Here is a 19659-nt window from a genome sequence, read left to right as displayed (position 1 = left end):
GGACGTTTAAAGCCTTTCTTTGAAAATCTACTCTGACAAAAACCCAGTGAGTCAAGGGATCCATTTGTTCATTCAGCGAATATTCCTGTTATTTACCAAGCTCTGTTCTAGGCATAGGGAATATACCAGTTTACTTTACAGTGAATAACTGGCAGAGCCATCGGTCATTTTAAATATATAGTCAAGGTCAAATAATCACCAGAAATAATAATGTATAAGAAGAAGGTAAATGTTAAAAATCATGGAAGTATAAAAATATTCACAGAGAAAATAGAATTGAGTTCGGGTAGGCAAATTTTCTTATCTTACTTGGGAGCCAGAGATATGTCTAAACATCAAGAAATAGAGGTCTAGGTGCATGATGTAAAATTAGAAAGAAAAGCCCTAGAAAGATTAAAAAAAAAAAAAAAGGATACATGACTGCCAGATAATAACCTCTTTGAAATTTTCTCTTTTTTTCCTTGTATTTTTTTTTTTTTTTAAGTTTAAAGTAATCTCTACACCCAATGCGGGGTTCGAACTCCTGACCCTGAGATCAGGAGTTGCACATTCTTCTGACTGAGCCAGCCAGGGGCCCCAAGATTTTCATTGAAAGCCCTCTATACAATCTCTTTTCCCTACTTTTGGCCAAAAATACGTAGTTCGTTTATTTCTAGTATAATCTTTTAATTATTCAAGTTTAATAACTTCTGCCATCGGATAAGGTGGCATAAGTGACATCAGATTGGCTGAACATCAACAGAAACAATTAGCCCAAATATGGCCTCAATTTTTTTTTTTTTTTTAAACCAGCCCACCTTCTAGTCTTAAAGTATGGTGAGGAATCTTGCAGTCGGGGCGCCTGGGTGGCTCAGTCATTTAAGCATCTGACTTCGGCTCAGGTCATGATCTTGGGGTCCTGGGTTTGAGCCCCACGTCAGGCTCCCTGCTCAGCAGGGAGTCTACTTCTCCCTCTCCCTCTGCCTGTCTCCCCCTCTTGTGCTCTCTCTCTCCGAAATAAATAAAATCTTAAAAAAAAAAAAAAAAAGTCTTACAGTAAAATAGCACTCCTTCCTCTGGAGGCTGCCTGAATCCAAGGGCACTCCTTGCTATCACCATCGCACTTGGATTTTTTGTTTTTCCTTTTCTCCCTGAAGCCTGACTGGGTACATTCTGTCTCCCAAGCTTCACACTCCCCTCCGCATACTCAGTGAGCCAATCTCTTAACAGGGTTAAAAAAGAAGGCCAATTTTCCACCTGCTAGCTCTTCTGGCACACACTTGTAAGGCAGCGCTCGGCTTTTGTTCTCTTTCTTTCACAATTCCTTAAATGGTTCTTGCCCTACATTGTGAAAGTCCAGCAGAGCTCAGGCTTCTGGGAAGTAAGTCTTTCAGGCTAACAGGTATAGGTAGCCTGGAAATGGACAATGTGGTAATTTTTTTTTCTTTTTTTAGATTTTATTTATTTATTTGTCAGAGAGAGAGTGAGAGAGTGAGCGCACAAGCAGGAGTAGTGGCGGGCAGAGGGAGAAGCAGGCTCCCCACTGAGCAGGGAGCCCAACACAAGGCTCGATCCCTGGACCCTGGGATCATGACCTGAGCCGAAGGCAGACGCTTAACCCACTGAGCCACCCAGGCCGCCTTGGTGTGGTAATTTTTAAATCTTTTTTTGCTTTGGTCTTACCTAAAACCTGGCCTTATAGTTCCTACCGCTTACTGAAAATGGGATGGGAAAGGAAAGGGAAAGTATGATATTTTCTCGAAAGGGCTTAGCATTGGAGTGTCTGAGCACTTGGATCACTTACACAGGCCTTTTTTTTTAAAACTTGATAGATGGCAGGGCCCCCAAAATGGTGAGAATGAAATCATCCTAACTCATCCCCTGGAGAGAAGAGCTGACTTGTTCCCTGTGAGTCCAACAAAATGGCCTTGAATACGTGGCCTGGCCTCAGACATTACATCATCACTCAGCCTTTCTGTGTTGACATTATATGGGTATAGCGGAGGTGCAGGCATCCACCAGTAAGTGTGCTCCGGGCCAGTGAAGCATGTAAAGTTATAACTTTGCTGTTTTTATAACTCCATGTACCTCTGATGAAGCTCAATGGGGGTTGTGGCATTCCGTATGTTCTCCTTTATCTGAAATAAAGGCATACTCTTGGGGTCCATCCTTTGACTTGCTTTGTGCAACTTATATTTTCTTCTCCTCATCTTTCTTTTCTGTCTTGTATATTTTTAGCCCTTTAGCTTCTGAAGCACTTTCATTTCATGTTGAATCCTCCCAGGGACATATTTCACCCCAATGCAAAGCTGAGGCCTAGAGTGTTTGAAACAGCAGATGTCATCGGTCATAGAAGGAGGACTAGACTCAGTCTCTTGCTTGTGATTGTGCTGTCTTCTCTTCCTCATGGACATGCTGTCACCTGGGTTCTACAGAGCAAGTGTTGGTAGCATCTTCCATGGGCTAATGAGGAAGAGGAATTCCTTCTTGTATATATTATTTAGGTGAATTATTTAGAGGTTTTTATTTTATAGAGAGGAGGTAGCATGAAAATAACTTATTAAATCAGCCATGTATAACTCTTTAGGAGTCTTGAACATTTTTGAAAATCTAAAAGCTTTGAACATTTATTTCAGGAAAATGGACATATGCATATCATTTTGCATGTAAAATTAAAGAGTTTATGGAATTGCTGAAACCTAGAGGTTTTGGGTGTTAGAAATCCTGAATTAAGTTTTTACCCATGGATTAGCTCTTTTAGTTCATTTACTGATGCATTTTTAGAGCTTTAAAGCTTAAAAGGTTCTGGACTATAGCAGGCCTGCTAGATATGGTCTGGTTTATAAGTATTTAGCTGAGAAGGAACGCAGGTGAGCTGGTTTCTTCGTAGGAACAAAAGGAATTGATATGATCTAGTGACACATCATGACAGTTCTCCTTTAATGTATAGTTCCTGGCTTGGAGGCTGGACTCTACTAGGAAATTGCTGGTAGATATTCATGAAGGGAACAGAGTATAACCTTTCCTGCTCTACTTGCCCTATCTTCCTTAGAAATTTTACTTTCAGTACCTTTGCCTCTCTTTCGGGTATCTTCAGACTTTGGAGAAAAAGGAAAGTAAAATTTCTTACTCTGAGTGGTAGGAGACCCCTGCTTGAATGAAGACTGTAAATACTCACATGCAGACTGAAATGAATAATGCCATCTCTTCACTGCCCAGGCCCCCATGCAGCAACTGAGGCCCACAGAGTAGAGATCAGTGCTGAAGGCCATGGGGTTGATTGCCCGTCATCTTGCCCAGCTTTCCAAAAGAGTTTTGCCAAATAAAAATTCATCTTTAAGTAATGCAGGCTACTTTGTTACAAGCAGCTGTTGGAGATTTAGAGCATTTTTACATTTCTTTCCTACTGATTATATGACTATTATTGGCTGTCTTTGTGGAACACTTCTTTATTAATAGAATTTTTCCTACTTGGCTATTTTAATAAACCAAGGAATTCCAGAGGCCTAATGGAGCCGAAATGGCAAGTGGTCCAAAGAAGCAAGAGTCATGTAACTTTACATGAGCAAAAAATAGTGGTAGTCTTATGGGTGTGCATATTTGTATTCTTTGGTTGGGAGGCAAGGGAATTCCATTTCTCCTACCACAAATAAGATAAAATAAACCTATGGCTTTGGCCGTTTCCAAAGCAAAATTGCTCTGATTGATTTGGATGGCATTTGTGGCAGGTACTGGGTGTAAATGATAACAAATATTATATACCAATCGCAAACCTTTTTCTGGAAATCATCTTCGAAAGAGCACATCATGAAATTGTTCAATCACATTTTTTTCCCTTTCTGACAAAAGGTCAGGGAGAAGTAAGATTTAAATAGCAGTCTCTCTGCTGTTACTGATCTAGGCTAGAGGAGCCATCTGGTTTTTCTGTCCTAGTCAATACAGTTAATTAGACGGGCATGCCATTTACTAGAGACTAATTAATCAATTACTCTCGAAGGAGCCTTGAAGAAAACTGTGTAAGGTGATCAGTACTCAGTGAATAGTAACTGATTGATATGTTCCCTTCGTTATCAGCAGATGTATGGAAATATCACATGCTGTGCAAACACACAGGCACATATATATACATACACTTAGAAATGGAGCAGAAAGAGATTTCTCTATTAGCAAAAGGCCTGTTAAGACATTAATGGGTTATTCTTGGAGCATATCAGGTGATGGCCTATCCCTCCTGCTGTCTAGAACATTTTCCTCTTTTTAATGTGGATTTTGGGTGGGAAGAAGGGGGCAGTGTTTGTTTATATCTATGTTTCTAAGCCCTGTGAAGCCTTAGAATATTGTTGGTAGGGTTATCTGTAACATGTTTAAATAAAGGTGTTAGGGAAAGAGAAATAATTGCTTTGCTAGAAGATGGCTAATAAATTTGGGTTTGGTTTTTTATTGTATTTTTGTTTTTTGTTTTTGTTTTTTCTATTTTCTTCTAAGACGCTTCTGTTTAGTAGTCAGCTTTGCTGTGGCAGGCCAGACCATGCTTAGGTCCCTCTTTGAACCTTCAAGTTACTAAAAATTTCTTGTGACTTGGGTGACTCTATAAAGGTGGTGTCTGTATTTAGAGGTATGGACTTCTCTGGGTATTCAACTAACAAAATGCCTTTGCAAATAGAAAAAGGTCTTGTTCAGAGCTTGTGTAATTGGAAAATATAAGAGGTGAAAGGGGCAGGAGTTCCTGGAGGGGGCGCTGGGCATTGCAGCAGCCTACCAGAGAGTAGGAAGTGTTAGGTGAATGGTATTTTCTTTTTTTTTTTTTAAAGATTTTATTTATTTATTCGACAGAGATAGAGACAGCCAGAGAGAGAGGAACCACAAGCAGGGGGAGTGGGAGAGGAAGAAGCAGGCTCATAGCTGAAGAGCCTGATGTGGGGCTTGATCCCATAACTCCGGGATCACGCCCTGAGCCGAAGGCAGACGCTTAACTGCTGTGCCACCCAGGCGCCCCTGAATGGCTATTTTCTATAAAGTTTAATGGATTGACGAGAATACGTAGGCAAATGAGACAGTGACAGAGTGCTAATGCAGTCATCTTTTTTTCGTTTGATGATGGTGGTTCCTTAAAAATCTATTGAGAAGAACAGCTGTTGTGTCCCTCTGCTTGACCAAGTTAATACTCCATACTGACAGTGGATTAGATAAAAGGATTAGGTAAAATGCACTGGCCTCAGGTTAGCTCTACTTAGAATGACTAGGCTGCATTGAGATGAGTAAACAGGCTGTTGTCTTGGTACTATAGGATGAATGAACAGTGAGATGGGTCAGAGTGTAGCAAGCCTTTTACTTTCATTGCCAGCTGGGAAGGATTGTGGGTGATACAGATCCACACAGCTTAATGCTCATTTTTGCATTGGTGTCACCCATCTTATAAAGCCAAATTAAAATTAAGTACGTCTCCCACTCTCTGATTTGAACTAACCTGTGGGTCTCCCACCTCCCCGCGGGCCCCCCTCCCCGTAATCTAGAGCATTTTGGTAAATGGGACTTTAATTGCCTAGATAATAGATTATCTAAAATGTTTTTCTCCTTCTTTGGAGCCCTGCCCTATTCATCTCAGTTAGAATATAAGATAAAAGATTTGTATGAAGCGAGTTTTTAATTTTTCATTTACCCCCCACATTGTTTAGAATAAAGTCAAAGAAAAGACCTAAGAGAAGGTAATTCTTTATATTTGTGTCACACTTGGTGATAAACTTAATATCACCTTGTTTAGTTTTTGCTTTTCTAAAACTGAACAACAATCTACGTTTTTTCATGGTAGTGTTTTAAATGTGAATTTTGCTTGTGAAGTCCTCCATCATGAAAGTGAGTAAAAATGTTAAATGTCAGAATTTGGGGCAACCATTTTTTCTGTTGTTTCCGTTGCTTACCTGTTTTTAAAGGGTTATCTGCTGCTGAACCATTCTTTTATCTAGGCCAGAAGCCTTTACTCCACGTCAGCTTCAGATTCAACACCAGATTCCCTGGGTAAAAATATGCAGAGACTAGTTGAAGTTAGATATCAACATAAAAAGGAAAAGAAAGAGAAACCTGTACCTTCAGTTTAACCACTTGAGGTGAAGTACAGTTTTCTAGTTAATTCAAATAATTACTGTGTTTCTAAATTTGGATATAATTATGCAGTTTGGGTTTCTTTTGGTAGTGATGGTGTTGGCACTATTTGGTCTTTGTTCTCTTGCTCGTTATTCCTTGCATCCCACAGCAAATATTTAAATATCTGTGAGGAGGCCAGTCAAGACTAGCAGTACCCCAGTTGTCCTCTTGAGCACCCTCTTTTAGCAGGGCCTCAGTCGGAGGCTCCAACCTGACTTTAGGAGGACATGGGCCCTTGCAATACACCCTTAGAAGAGGGGAACATTTCCAGCTGCTCTGATAATGTTAAACATATTTCTGCAGTCAGCCTGCTTGAAATAATCTTTGTTTTTGCAAAGCTTAAAAAAAAAAAAAAAAAAAGAAAGAAAGAAAGACAAAAGAGCTCTTTTGGCTATCTTACATTTTAAATTAGCCCAGAACTCTGTCCCCTCTCCTGGAGGACTCTTCTCCCAGATATTCAAACAACTTGTTCCCTCATTTGAGCTCTCCTCAAAATGCCATGTTATCAGAGAGGCCTTATGTGATCAGTCTATGTAAAACAGAAATAGCCAACCCCCAGCACCCTATATATGTCCTAATCTCCTATTTAATTTTTCTTTATAACACTTGGCACCATCAGACACACATATATATTCTTTTTTTCCTTTATCCAGTGTCCTCTCACATTACACGTGCATGTAATTTTTTCTCACCCCACCCAGTAAAATATAAGAAGCTTCATGAGGGCAGGGACAGCATCTTTCTTTGATCAATTCCGTATTTCTTTCCTTGGAACGGTGCCCAATACATAGTAGACATTGGATAAATATTTGTTTAATGAATAAAGGATGAACTCATTTTTATTTCAGTCTCCCACAGTCAGCAGTATCCCAGGCAGCCAACTTTTAATGCTGGAAGGGGCCCAGCAGACAACCATGAAATGCCATAAATGAATTCCAGGGCAGTTTTGTGATTCCAGTGTGTGTGAACACTTAAACGGTCTGACTAGACGGCAGTGGGTCAAGACCCCTGCCTTGGAAATCATCCCAAGCCGTTCCCTTGTGATGGTTCCAAGAGGAAGAGAGGGTCAGGAATTGCCCTCATCCCTGAGGGGAAGCCTGTACATTGTGTGCATTTTCTACATATTTTAGGAGCTGTCATATTAAATCCCAGAGGCCTTTACTCTGTGGGAGTTTTCTTCCTTCTAAGGCAGCCTTCTGAGTCAGCATTCTGTCTGGGAGTCCCCTTTTACCTTTTCATGACTTTCCCTGCTGAATAGCTGAGCACTAGGAAAGCGCTGATCCTTCACTATGAAATAGTAAACCTCTGATAAGCCCAGCCTGTCTCGCTTTTTTTCCCCCACTTTCTTTCAATATTTATTTTTTGTTTGTTTAGTTTGAGAAAGGTATGGGGAGGGGACAGGGTAACAGGAATTCTGTATGAAGTTTTATAGCCTCTTTTAAACATAGAACATGAAATGAGATGTTGAGTAATAAGTAAAGTGTGTGTGTGTGTGTGTGTGTATATATATATATATATATATATATATATATATATAAAATTAGCGGATAGTTCTCTTATGTTCTGTCTCCCCATGTGTCTTATTTTGGGTTCAAGTTTCAGATGCACATGGTTAATTTGGAAATGTAAGAAATACTAGAGGAGTGGGGGAGTAGACTAGGGAAAGGAAGGGTGATTTAGTGAGCCAGCAACAACTGTGGGCAATTGGAGCTTGATCCTGAGAGGACAGAGTATTGAGCACACACTTCAGAGTTATTCCACCTGGGAACAAGAAAGCTGGACTATGATACACCAACTTCCATCAGGCATTAGTTGAGTGCTGCTTCCAAGAAGTGTTCATTTACCAGAGCAGCCTGCAATTTCCTAGGCTTTGGTTTCCATACTGGCAGTCGGCAGCGAGGTAGAGTATATGAAGCAGTAAGGCCTGAGGGATATGAGCAGGGTATCCAGGACTGAGCTATGCCATCCTTCCTGTTTCTGCTGAAACAGCACCCATTACTTTCCCTTTTCCCCTTCCTTTCACCTTTTTTACATCTTTACCCAAGGTCAGCTCAGTGCTCCAATCTGTCTTGCTTTGCCTCTTTATGAATTACCAGGCATCTTACTTGTCATTGTGGCGCCAAGCGATTTCTGCTTCCTGGCATGGTAGTCGTGTACCTACATGTGTATTTTCTACCTTAAGCTTCTTGGGAACCCAGCTATACCTTACATGTCTTCATAAGTCCCAGAGTACCTGGCACATACGTGCTTGGTTAGTATGTAATCAAGGAATCTTTCCCCCTAACTAGTAGGTGGTTCTGTGAACAGGTTTGAGAGGAAAGCCCTTGGGTTGCTGAATTCCAGCTTCCTAACTTCCTATGAGGAAGGTATCATAAACTGCAGGGAGTTGGTGGATAAATCCTGAAGTCAGGGCAATGAGGATTCACTTTTTCTTTTTTTCTTCTTGTATTAAGGAAACTTTAAAAAAAAAGTGTATACTTTAGTAGTATTAAGTATATTCACATCATAATGTAACCGTCTCCACCATACATCTCCAGAAGTTTTTCATCTTCCCAAACTGAAACTCCATACCCATTAAACAGCAGCTCCCCATTCCTCCTTTCCCCCAGTCTTTGGCAACTATCATTCTACTTTCTTTCTCTATGAATGTGACTACTCTAGGTACTTCATGAGTGGAATCATACATTATTTGTCTTTTTGTGATTGGCTTATTTCACTTAGCATGTTCAAGATTGATCCATGTTGTAGCACAAGTCAGAATTTCCTTCCTTTTTAAGGCTGAATAATGTTCCATTGTATGTATATGCTACATTTTTTTAATACATTCATCTGTTGATGGACACTGGGTTGCTTCCACCTCTTGGCTAGGGTGATAATGCTGCTATGAACATAGGTGTACAAATATGTCTTACTGATCCTCTTTCAATTCTTTTGTATATTTACCTTGAAGTGTAATTGCTGGATCATGTGGTAATTTTATTTTTAATTTTTTGAGGAACTGCTTGCTGGGTTTTTTTTATATGAGCGCATCCTAATGAATCTGAGTTAGTATCTTACTGTGTTTTTGATATGCATTTCCCTAATGATTAGTGATGTTGAGCATATATGAAAAGATGTTTATTGGCCATTTGTGTATGACCATTACATATTTTTTCCTTTGGAGAAATGTCTATTCAGGTCCTTTGCCCATTTTTAAAATCAAGTTGTCTTTTGATGTTGTTAAGGAAGCTTTTTAATTGAAGTCTTGTGGGATTAGTCTTTGAGTTTCCTTGTCTTGAGAGTATTTATGTAGTGACTTGTCCAGTAACTATGACCCAGCAGCCTAGAGACTTTTAGCTCTGATCTGATTTCCACCATTCCTTCACAGAGGAAGCATAGAATCTCAGAATTAAATGAGCTTCAGAGAGTGTCTTAGTCTATTATGGCTACTATAACAAAATAGCACAGACTGGGTGTCTTGTAAGTTACAATAATTTCTTTCTCACAGTTCTGGAAGCTGAAAGTCCAAGATGAGGGTGCCAGCATGGTTGGGTTCTGGTGAAGGCCATCTTCCGGGTTGCAGACTGCCAACTTCTCTCTGTGTCCTCACATAGCGGAAGGCACTTGGGGACCTCTGTTGGGCCTCTTATCAAGAGTGCTAATTCTGTTCATGAAGGCTCTACCGTATGACCTAATCACCTCCCAAAGGCCCCACCTCCTGATACCATCACATTGGGCATTACGATTTCAACATGTATATAGGGTGGGGAGCACAAACATTCAGAAAATAACAGAGAGCAACCAGATGAGGAAATTGGACTCATTTCTTTTTCCACTGTGCCCTGGGCTAAATCACCTAACCCCTGTGGATAGCATTTTCTTTATCTTTAAATATGCCTTTCTTTGCCTCCATTCTCTCTCATGTTCCTACAAATATTTTGAAGACTGGTGAATTGATTTTTAATTATTGTAAAGTATTTACATTAGGCATGAGGTTGTGTGTAAGTTGAACTTAACAGTTTTTGGAATTGTTCAGTGTCATTTTTAAGTAAGAAGTTTTCTCTAGAAAACTGTAGGCCCTAGTGGCCTGGATGGCTCAGTCAGTTAAGTGTCCAACTCTTGATCTCAGCTCAAGTTATGATCTCAGGGTTGTGAGATCAAGCCCCACGTTAGGCTCCACGCTGGGCGTGCAGCCTGCTTAAGATTCTCTCTCTCTACCCCTTTGCCCCACCCCTCTCCGCCTCTCTTAATAAAAGAAGACAAAACTGTAGGCCTTTCTTTTTCTAGGGAAACAAGGAGATGACACCAAAAAGGCAGGAAGTAGTGCTGACTTCAACTTAAAGTAATATACTTTTGTTAATCTTTGCAAATAAGTGAGCTGTCAGGGTTGCTGACTTGTTGCTGTTAGACAATGTTAGACAATGCTTTTATAAGTCTTAATTAGAATCAGTCTGGCTCAGTGTTGTGTCTGAGCTCAAGTAGTTTGAAGCTGCCACATAAAAGGGGATTGCTTATGCCCCTAGCACTAACTCATGGCTGGGTTGGCGATGACTTCCTATTCAAAGGTGTCAGTTGACAGCAGGGACGTTCAGGATGCTTACACTTGCAGAAAACATATCTGGGCAGCTCCTAATTTTTGTTCTGGTTAGAAGTTTTTTTTGAAAAATTGTGGTAAAATATGCATAACATAGCAATTGCTGTGGAGACCGTATGGAGGCTCCTGAAAAAATTAAAAATAGAACTACCATATGATCCAGTAATTCCACTACTGGGTATTTGCCCAAAGAAAAGGAAAATGCTAATCTGGAAACATACATGTACCCCTGTGTTTTTTGCAGCATTATTTTACAATAGCCAAGCTATGGAAGCAACCTAAGTGTGCATCAGTAGATGAATGGATTAAGAAGATGTGGTTTGGATATAGATATAGATAGATAGATATGGATATAGTCAGACATAAAAAAGAATGAGATCTTGCCATTTGCAACAATGTGGATGGACTTAGAGGGTATTTCGTTAACTGAAATAAGTCAGATAGAGAAAGACAAATATCATATGGTTTCATTTATATGTGTAATCTAAAAACCAAAACAGACAAAACCCAGATACGGATTCATAAATACAGAGAACAAACTGGTGGTTACCATAGGGAAGGGGGTGGGGGAGTTGGGTGAAATAGGTGAAGGGGATTAAAAGGCACAAACTTCAGTTATACATAAGTCACGGAAATACAAAATACAGCACAGGGAATATAGTCAATAATACTGTGATGGTGTATGGTGACAGATGGTAACTACACTTATCGTGGTGAGCATTGAATAATGTGTAGAAATGTAAAATCATTATGTTGAACCCCTGAAACTAATACAGCATTGTATGTCAACTATGCTTCAATAATAAAAATCTTAAATATATATACACATACATACACACACATAACAGAACTTCCCATTATAATCATTTTTAAGTGTGCTGTTCTGTGGCATTAACTGAATTCAGATTGTTGTATAGCCATCACCACCATCCATTTCCAGAACTTTTTCATCCTCCTAAACTGAAACTCCATACCCACTAAACAGCAGCTCCCCAGTCCTTGCTCCCCCTGGTCCTTAGCAACTGCCATTCTACTTTCTGTCTCTATGAATTTGACTGTACCCTAAGCACCTCATGTAAGTTGAACCATACAATATTTGTCTTTTTGTCTCTGGCTTATTTCACTTAGCATAATGCATTCAGGATTCATCCATATTGTAGCATGGGTCAGAATTTCCTTTTTAAGGCTGAATGATAGTCCGTTGTGTGTATATACCACATTTTATTTATCAATTCATCCATTGATGGACACTTGGGTTGTTTCCACGTTTGGCTGTTGTCAGCATTCTTTTATGAACATTGGTGTACAGATAGCTCAAGTTCCGGCTTTCAGTTCTTTGACAGATACCCAGGAGTGGAATTGCTGGGTCATATGGTAGTTCTATGTTTAACTTTTTGAGAAAACTCCATACTGTGTTCCATAGTGGTTGCACCATTATATATTCCCACCAGCAATGCACAGGGATTCAATGTCACCACATCCTTGGCAACACTTGTGTTCTGGTTTTTTGTTTTGTTATGTTTTTGTTTTTTTGGTATTAGCCATCCCAGTGACTGTGAACTGGTATCTCATTGTGATTTTGATTTTTGTTTCCTTAATGATTAGTGATGCTGAGCATCTTTACATGTGCTTACTAGGCATTTATATATTTTCTTTGAAGAAATGTCTGTTTAAGTCCTTTACCCATTTTTGAATTAGGTTGTTTGGTTTTTGTTGCTGAATTTTAGCCAATGAACATTGTGATTGGCAAATACTTTAAAGAGGGTGTTTGCTGCATGGTGCCTTATGAATATAGGCCCATTTGTCTCATTTATTTATTTTTTTTTAAAGATTTTATTTATTTATTCGACAGAGATAGAGACAGCCAGCGAGAGAGGAACACAAGCAGGGGGAGTGGGAGAGGAAGAAGCAGGCTCATAGCAGAGGAGCCTGATGTGGGGCTCAATCCCATAATGCCGGGATCACGCCCTGAGCCGAAGGCAGACGCTTAACCGCTGTGCCACCCAGGCGCCCCTGTCTCGTTTATTTTTTTAAAAAATCTTTTTATAGCTAGGTAGATAGATGTAGGTATTTTACCAATCAATCAAGATATAAATAATAAGTTTGTTTTGTTTTTTGTTTTTATCCCAACAGTATATCCTTTCAGGCTCTGATGACTTTAACCTGTACATGTGGAGAATTCCTGCAGATCCAGAAGCAGGTGAGTATATCCCTAGTATAAACTACTGCTAATGTTGGCTCTGTTGACCTTTGGCATGTTGTGCCCTGAAAGGACTGATCTGCAGAAATACAGGATGCTATTTCTCTTTTTTTTTTTTAAAGATTTTATTTATTTATTTATTTATTTGACAGAGATAGAGACAGCCAGCGAGAGAAGGGAACACAAGCAGGGGGATTGGGAGAGGAAGAAGCAGGCTCATAGCAGAGGAGCCTGATGTGGGGCTCGATCCCATAACGCCGGGATCACGCCCTGAGCCGAAGGCAGACGCTTAACCGCTGTGCCACCCAGGCGCCTCGATATTTCTCTTTTAATATAGTAAGTTTATCAGAAAAGTGACCAAGGGAAATTTAAACATAAAAATTAGAAGCCAGATTTCACTATAACCTTCATACAGACCCTTCTTGACATAGTGATGCTCAGACTTCTTTCTCCTAAGACCTTTAGGAAGACTTCATAGATCTCCATTATGTCCATTTTCTTCTCTCCTATTTCACACCTGGAATATTTTTATCTTGCTTTTCCTTTTTATCCATCTGAAGATTCTTGTTTATTTCTCTACAAAGAGTTGTTAGGGTCTCATCCTTAATTTTGGACTCCCTGATAAAGGGAAGCTTTCTGTGTTGATGGACAAGTTCACTCCCTGGGGTTTGGCTGATCCCAGATATCAAAGAAATTAGGAAGAAATAGTTCTGCATTTTCTCTAGACGTATTCTAAAAAACACCTGCAGCTTTCCATAAATTTGGATCTAGGCCATCTGAGCTTTCAAACAGCCTGGATCATTCTTCATTCTTGATAATAGTGTCTTCACGTCCTCAGTTGAGTCTTAACACTGGTTGCTTCCTACTGGTAGAAAAATGTCTGTTTTTTATTCTCAGGACAGCTCAGTATAGCCATCTGCTCCAGGTGATAACATGGCATCAAACTGGAAAATGGCAGTTAGGAAAGTAATAGAGGACTATGCCAAGTGTATTACATAAAATTTGCCTACTGCTCAGTGTTTAGGGAAGTTGTTGGCTTGCCTGTTGCTGAATTAACAATATTGTTACCAAACATCTGCCTTTCAAAACTTGTTGAAGCCCACTTTTGATGTAACTATCCTATTACTGTGGTCTGGTTACTAAACCATTTGCAAAAGCCCTTTTTTCCCTTCTGGAATTTGGAAGGCATGAATAAAGCAGCTTACCTGTGAAGCACAACCAGATGGGACAGCAGCAGTCTAGCTGAACAAAGGTGGTATTCTAGCACTAGACTATTAGTCTCCCACCCCCTTAATCATATAGATTGATTATCTGAGAATTAATTATATCTCCTACCTAATCTTAAAAAGCTTTTATTTTTTAAATTTTTAAAAAAGATTTTATTTATTTATTTGACAGAGAGAGACAGCAAGAGAGGGAACACAAGCAAAGGGAGTGTGAGAGGGAGAAGCAGGCTTCCTGCTGAGCAGGGAGCCCCATGTGGGTCTCTATCCCAGGACCCTGGGATCATGACCTGAGCCGAAGGCAGATGCTTAATGGCTGAGTCACCCAGGCGCCTCTTAAAAAGCTTTTAATTATTAAGTCAATGTGATTTTTAAAATAGAAATGGAATACATGTTTGTATAAAGAGAGAATAGGGAAGAATTAGCAATAGTATTACAGATTTTTTTCCTCTCCCAGCTTATTTTTGTACTGATTTAAGGTATGGGCCACAGTGGGCTCATTTTTTAAGTATAGATGACTGTGCAGTCTTTGGGTCGGCAGGGACCTGATAGCTAATTTAGGATTCCAATATTAAAACTGGGAAATGGATACACAGACTTTCCCAGGGTTTTCTAGGTACAGCTGCTTTAAAGGAATCCAGTTCTAGATTCTCAAACTCTGTGTATTCTTTCATAAAATAAGTATTCCTAAGAGAGTACACATTCTCCTTTCCCACTTCCCCTTTACCCTTCTTCCACTTTAGAAAACAAAAACAAAAAACCCTCAGAAAACCAAAAATACTCCATAAATTTCTGACCATTTGAACCCTAGCACATGGTGCATTGCAGTGAGGTGTAAACACCTCCAAGGTGCCAAAATATATTAGGGTGAAATTGAGGGGGAGGGGATAGATAATGTGGAAATACTATTTCAAGGAGGAAAAAAGAAAGTTGTAAAGTTTCTATTAAAGAAGAACTTGTAGGACTTCAGATTTCACAGAGGATGCAGTGGGTGGCTCGCACCGCAGTAACTACAACAGTCACATCACAAAACCGTAAAGGTGTCAGAGAGCTGTGGGAACAGAGTGTGCTAGAAGAACTGAAGTTTGGAAGAAGGAAGAGAGAGCCCTTCTAGCCCACCCGAAGGTGCCAACCATCGTCGCTCCTAGGGGCGTCTGCACGGAGGCTGCAGGTCGGGTGCCACAGGCACGCTGCTGGGGTCAGAGGAAATCAGAATTTGCAGTGGCCACATGGATTCATATGACAGAGTAGAATCTAGAGGTACCCCAACCACATGGCCAGTCTTTCCTGTAGGACATTCGCTGAGTGCTGGGTTTGCCCTGGGAGCTATGGGACTGGGTTGGAGAGACAGAGTGCATGTCCCACCCTAACACAAACACAGTATTTTGGAGATAAAGTCCCCTCCCTTGTGGGAGGGGCTTGTTCCATGGAGCTTTTGCCAGATTTTGAACCCGCCCGGGAAAGGAGGATAAAGAACTCAGCTTAAAATCTTCAAGAGACAAAACATTCAGAGCAGAGGACAACAGAGACTTGCCAGACTCTCCATTGAAAGCCCAAGAGGTAGGATGCCTGGCTGGCTCAGTCTATAGAGCACGCAACTCTTGATCATGGGGTTGTAAGTTTGAGCCTCCCATTGGGCATACAGATTAATTAAAAAAAAAAGCCCAAGAGGCTTACACTTAAGGATGGGGCTGGACCAGGAAGGCTGAGTGAACTACCCTGTCATCTCCTGGTGCTTAGGACACGGACCCCAGTTAGAGAAAGCAATGTGCAACAAGCACCCTCCAGGTCTTGACTTTGAGACAGCTGAAACCAGAAGTAGACGAATTCCTACTAAAGAAGCAACCCAGCACTGACCTAGTTCCTCCTGATTAGATTGAGGATGATCAGCCCCTTACTTTATTTTCTTAAGAGTAGAATAGGTAAATGCCGTGTAGAGGAAATCAGCTTTAGTCTCTGTGTTAGTCTGTTAGGGCTGTGATAACAAAGTCCCACAAAATGGGTGACTTAAACAACAAAAATGTGTCTTCTGACAGTTCCGGAGTTTAGAAGTACAAGAGCAAGGTGCTGCCAAGTTTGATTTCTCTGGGGGCCTGTCTCCTTGGCTTGCAAATGACCACCTTCTCAACTGTGTGCTCACATGGCCTTTTCTCTGTGCACACACATCACTGGTGTCCCTTCTTATGAGGACACCAGTCTCGTTGGATTATAACTTCATTTAACCTTAATTACTTCCTTAAAGGCCCTATCTCCAAATACAGTCACATTGGGAATTAGGGCTTCAGCATATGTATTTGGGGGAGACAGTTCTGTCCATAGCAGTCTCCATGGTTCTTTTATACTCCGTGTCTAACATATGATAACAAATAATGAGGCCTGAAAATGTGGCTAGTAAGCAAGAGTGAAAAAATAATCAATAGAAGCCAACTCACAGTATTATATATCGAAGTTAACAGCTAAGGACTTTAAATATTATAAAAAAATAGAAAAAAGATGGAGAATTTCAGTGGAGAATTGGAATCTATTTAGAAAACAATGGCGTAGACATTCTAAAACTGAAAAGTATATCTAAAACTAAGAATATATTGGGTGGGTTTAACCTACAGTGAGTGGACGGGCTTGGGGAATAGAAGACAGGTCAATAAAAGCCATCAAAGGACAATGTGAACAGAGAATGGAAAGAGCAGAACAGTATAAGAGACAAGTGGAACACAGACGATCTAGCATGTATGAAATTGAAGTACCAGGAGGATAAGAGAGAGAAAACGAAGCAGAAGCAATATATGAAGAGACAAAACCCAAAAGAACTTCCGAAAACAAATGAAACAGACTAATTCTCAGATTCAAGAAACTCAGTAACCACAAACAGGGTAAATATAATATACTTAGGCACATCATATGTCAAACTCTTAGAGACAAAAGGTAATGAGAAAAAGCCCAAAAGCAGCCTGAGAAAATATACAAATTACCTATAAATAAGCAACAATAAGAGTGATGGCCAAATTTTGGAAGCCAGAATACAATAGAGTGATATCTCTAAGGTGCTTAGAGAATTAAAACCTGCCAACCTAGAATTCTATATCCAGGGAGAATATCTGCCAAAAATATAGGTTTAAAAAAGAAATTATAGAATTTTAATGCAATCACTTAGCAGCCCTCAATGAATTAATGCATCTAAATACTGAGCAGTGACAGGTGCCAACATCTTAAAAAGAAAGGCAATTAGACATTTATTTGCCTCCTGATGTAAAGAACACAATACTATTGATAGGCTTGCCAGATAAAACAACTGAATAAAACCTCAGAAGCCAGCTTTCAGTTTGCAGGAAGCACAGAGGACAGAGGAGCATATTGTACAACAATGTGAGCATACAGTCCACAAAATCCAACTGTCAGAAACGATAGGTCAGATGGCCCATTTTCTCCAGTAAATGGACAGGAGGAAGCCCATTGTTTAAGAAATGTAAAAGACATACTAAATAAAACAAAAATCAGTCAAAACTATTTAGGAATGTACACTTGGATGAATAAAATTATTAAAAATGCTGAGAGGTGATTAATATAGAGATCAGGATAATAGTTGATTTCAGGGGAGGGAAAGGGTTATAATTGGAATGAGGCACAGGGGGCATGACAGTGGCCAGGAAAAACTCCATTTTTTGACTTGGATGTCAGTTATAAGGGTGTTCACCTTAAAAAACTTTATTAAGCTCCACTTTTCGTGCTGTTTTCTGTGTCTTTAATTTCTCAATGAAGAAAGAAAATTAGTAAAATTAGTAAATAATTAAGGTCAAAGAATAAATCACAACAAAAAAAAACAATTTTCTCAACTAAATAAAGAGGAAAACATGACATCCTGGCGTTCTTCCCATGGATACTACATGGGTATTTGGCTATAGAATTTTCTGTTCACATACCCACCCCCACAATAATTTTTTTCTTGAGTTATAACTTACATATATTAAAGTACACTTTTATTGAGGAATAACTTAAACCTGTCCCAGGATGTCCACCATGATAAAGTGCTTGTTGCTCCAGGTTAACTCCAGTGATTAGAAAATTCTTCTATTCTTATTCTGTTTCCCGGTAGTTGAGTGCTGGCTTACTGAGAATGGCCCCTCTTCCTCTTCATAGCCTTTTGCTCATTTGAAGGTAGCCCTCATGTCCCCTTCTAGGTCCTCTCCAGAGATAGGACCCTCCTCCCTGACGTTCAGTTTAGCAATTCCTCAAAGAAATGATGTTAGTTTCTTTGCTGTACTGATTTCTTTCCTCCGGATTTGTTCTACCTTTGTTTAAGGATTAACTAAATAGTTAGCTCAACAGATGTAGCCTGGCTAGACCAGAGAAAATCTTGGCTCCTTGATATTAAGTGTGCTACAAGGTGTTTTGGGAAGTACACTCAGGATCACATAAACTGTTTTGGAGGCCACAGAACCCATGATCTGCTCATACTTAGAGTTGGCTAGGGGACTCCATGGTTTCCATATGGGCTGTGGTTGGTCCTGGATCCCTGTCCTTTACTTGGTGCTTGGGTTTCTTTGTACAGGAGACAAGAATAGGACCTTATGATTATCTTGTTGGATTCACTAACTAGTAATTGAGGGGTTTGTTTTCTCCATATTACCCTTCAACATTATATCATCAGTCTGTCACAATAAGTCTGTCCCTTTGATCATCATTTGTTCTGCATGTAACTAAGCACCTTTTTGGATTATTTTTCATAAACCTTAGCTTGTTCAGGGAATTCAGCCTTCCTGCCACTCTTCTGACAACCCACCCACATTCTTTTCTTTTCCCTTGTTCATATATCTTTATTCTTTCTGTTCTTTTATTCTTTTTTTAATAACTTTCACTATTTTTATAATTATTTCTTGTTATCAAAATAATACAGGTACATAATTTTTAAATCAAATGAATGTATTCAAAAACTTAATTTTTAAAAAATGAAACAGTTCCTTTCTCTTCCTGTGATTAATGCTATCTTTGAATTTTCAGTTTTGGACATTCTCTGTTGACTTTCTACTCTTGAAATCAGCTACCTTTCCAGAATGGAAATCTTTGATCTAGTATCTGGAGGGTATTTGCCTGGCAGTTGAGCCATGATACTAAGAGCCAATAGGGGAATAGAGCTGTGAATCTCACAGATCTGCAGAGAGATTTTTGTTTAATCCCACCCTTCGCTGCCCCTGGTGTCTCCAGTCCAAAACCTCTGTAGGTCAGCTTCAGCTGGCAGCAGCTCGGTCTCTACCTGTGTAGGGAATGGGCAGCTTCCTGCTCATATGTGCTCAGAGGAGGAGTATAATTGCGTAACTGCTCTTTATACAGGCTTTTAACTCCTCCTGGTTTTGGCCCTGCCCTTAAACCTGGCTTCAGGGAAACTTAGCACCTCTCATTTTTATATGTAACCTCTCTATATTTAAATGTTGGCAATTAATTCATAATTTTAAAAATACTCAGCGATGTTCAGCAAGCCAAACATATAAGGACTAGATGCGGCCCTTGGGTTCTAGCTTTGAATACTTAGATGACGAAAAGTCTGTGGG

General features: G+C 39.8%; 1 protein-coding gene across 3 annotated transcripts in view; it reads left to right on the top strand.

The window, feature by feature from the left end:
- The window catches only part of DCAF5 (DDB1 and CUL4 associated factor 5), a 91768-nt gene that overhangs the window by 56087 nt on the left and 16022 nt on the right, over positions 1-19659 (top strand). For all 3 annotated transcript variants that reach the window (XM_034642814.1, XM_011222059.3, XM_002917023.4), the window contains exon 7: positions 12827-12893. In XM_034642814.1, the coding sequence (XP_034498705.1) occupies positions 12827-12893 (67 nt within the window). The remainder of the gene's footprint in view (positions 1-12826; positions 12894-19659) is intronic.

The sequence above is a fragment of the Ailuropoda melanoleuca genome, chromosome 14 (assembly GCF_002007445.2).
Source record: "Ailuropoda melanoleuca isolate Jingjing chromosome 14, ASM200744v2, whole genome shotgun sequence".
Lineage (NCBI taxonomy): Eukaryota > Metazoa > Chordata > Mammalia > Carnivora > Ursidae > Ailuropoda > Ailuropoda melanoleuca.
Note: the sequence above shows the minus strand (reverse complement) of the source record. Positions and strands in the feature narration are given on the sequence as shown.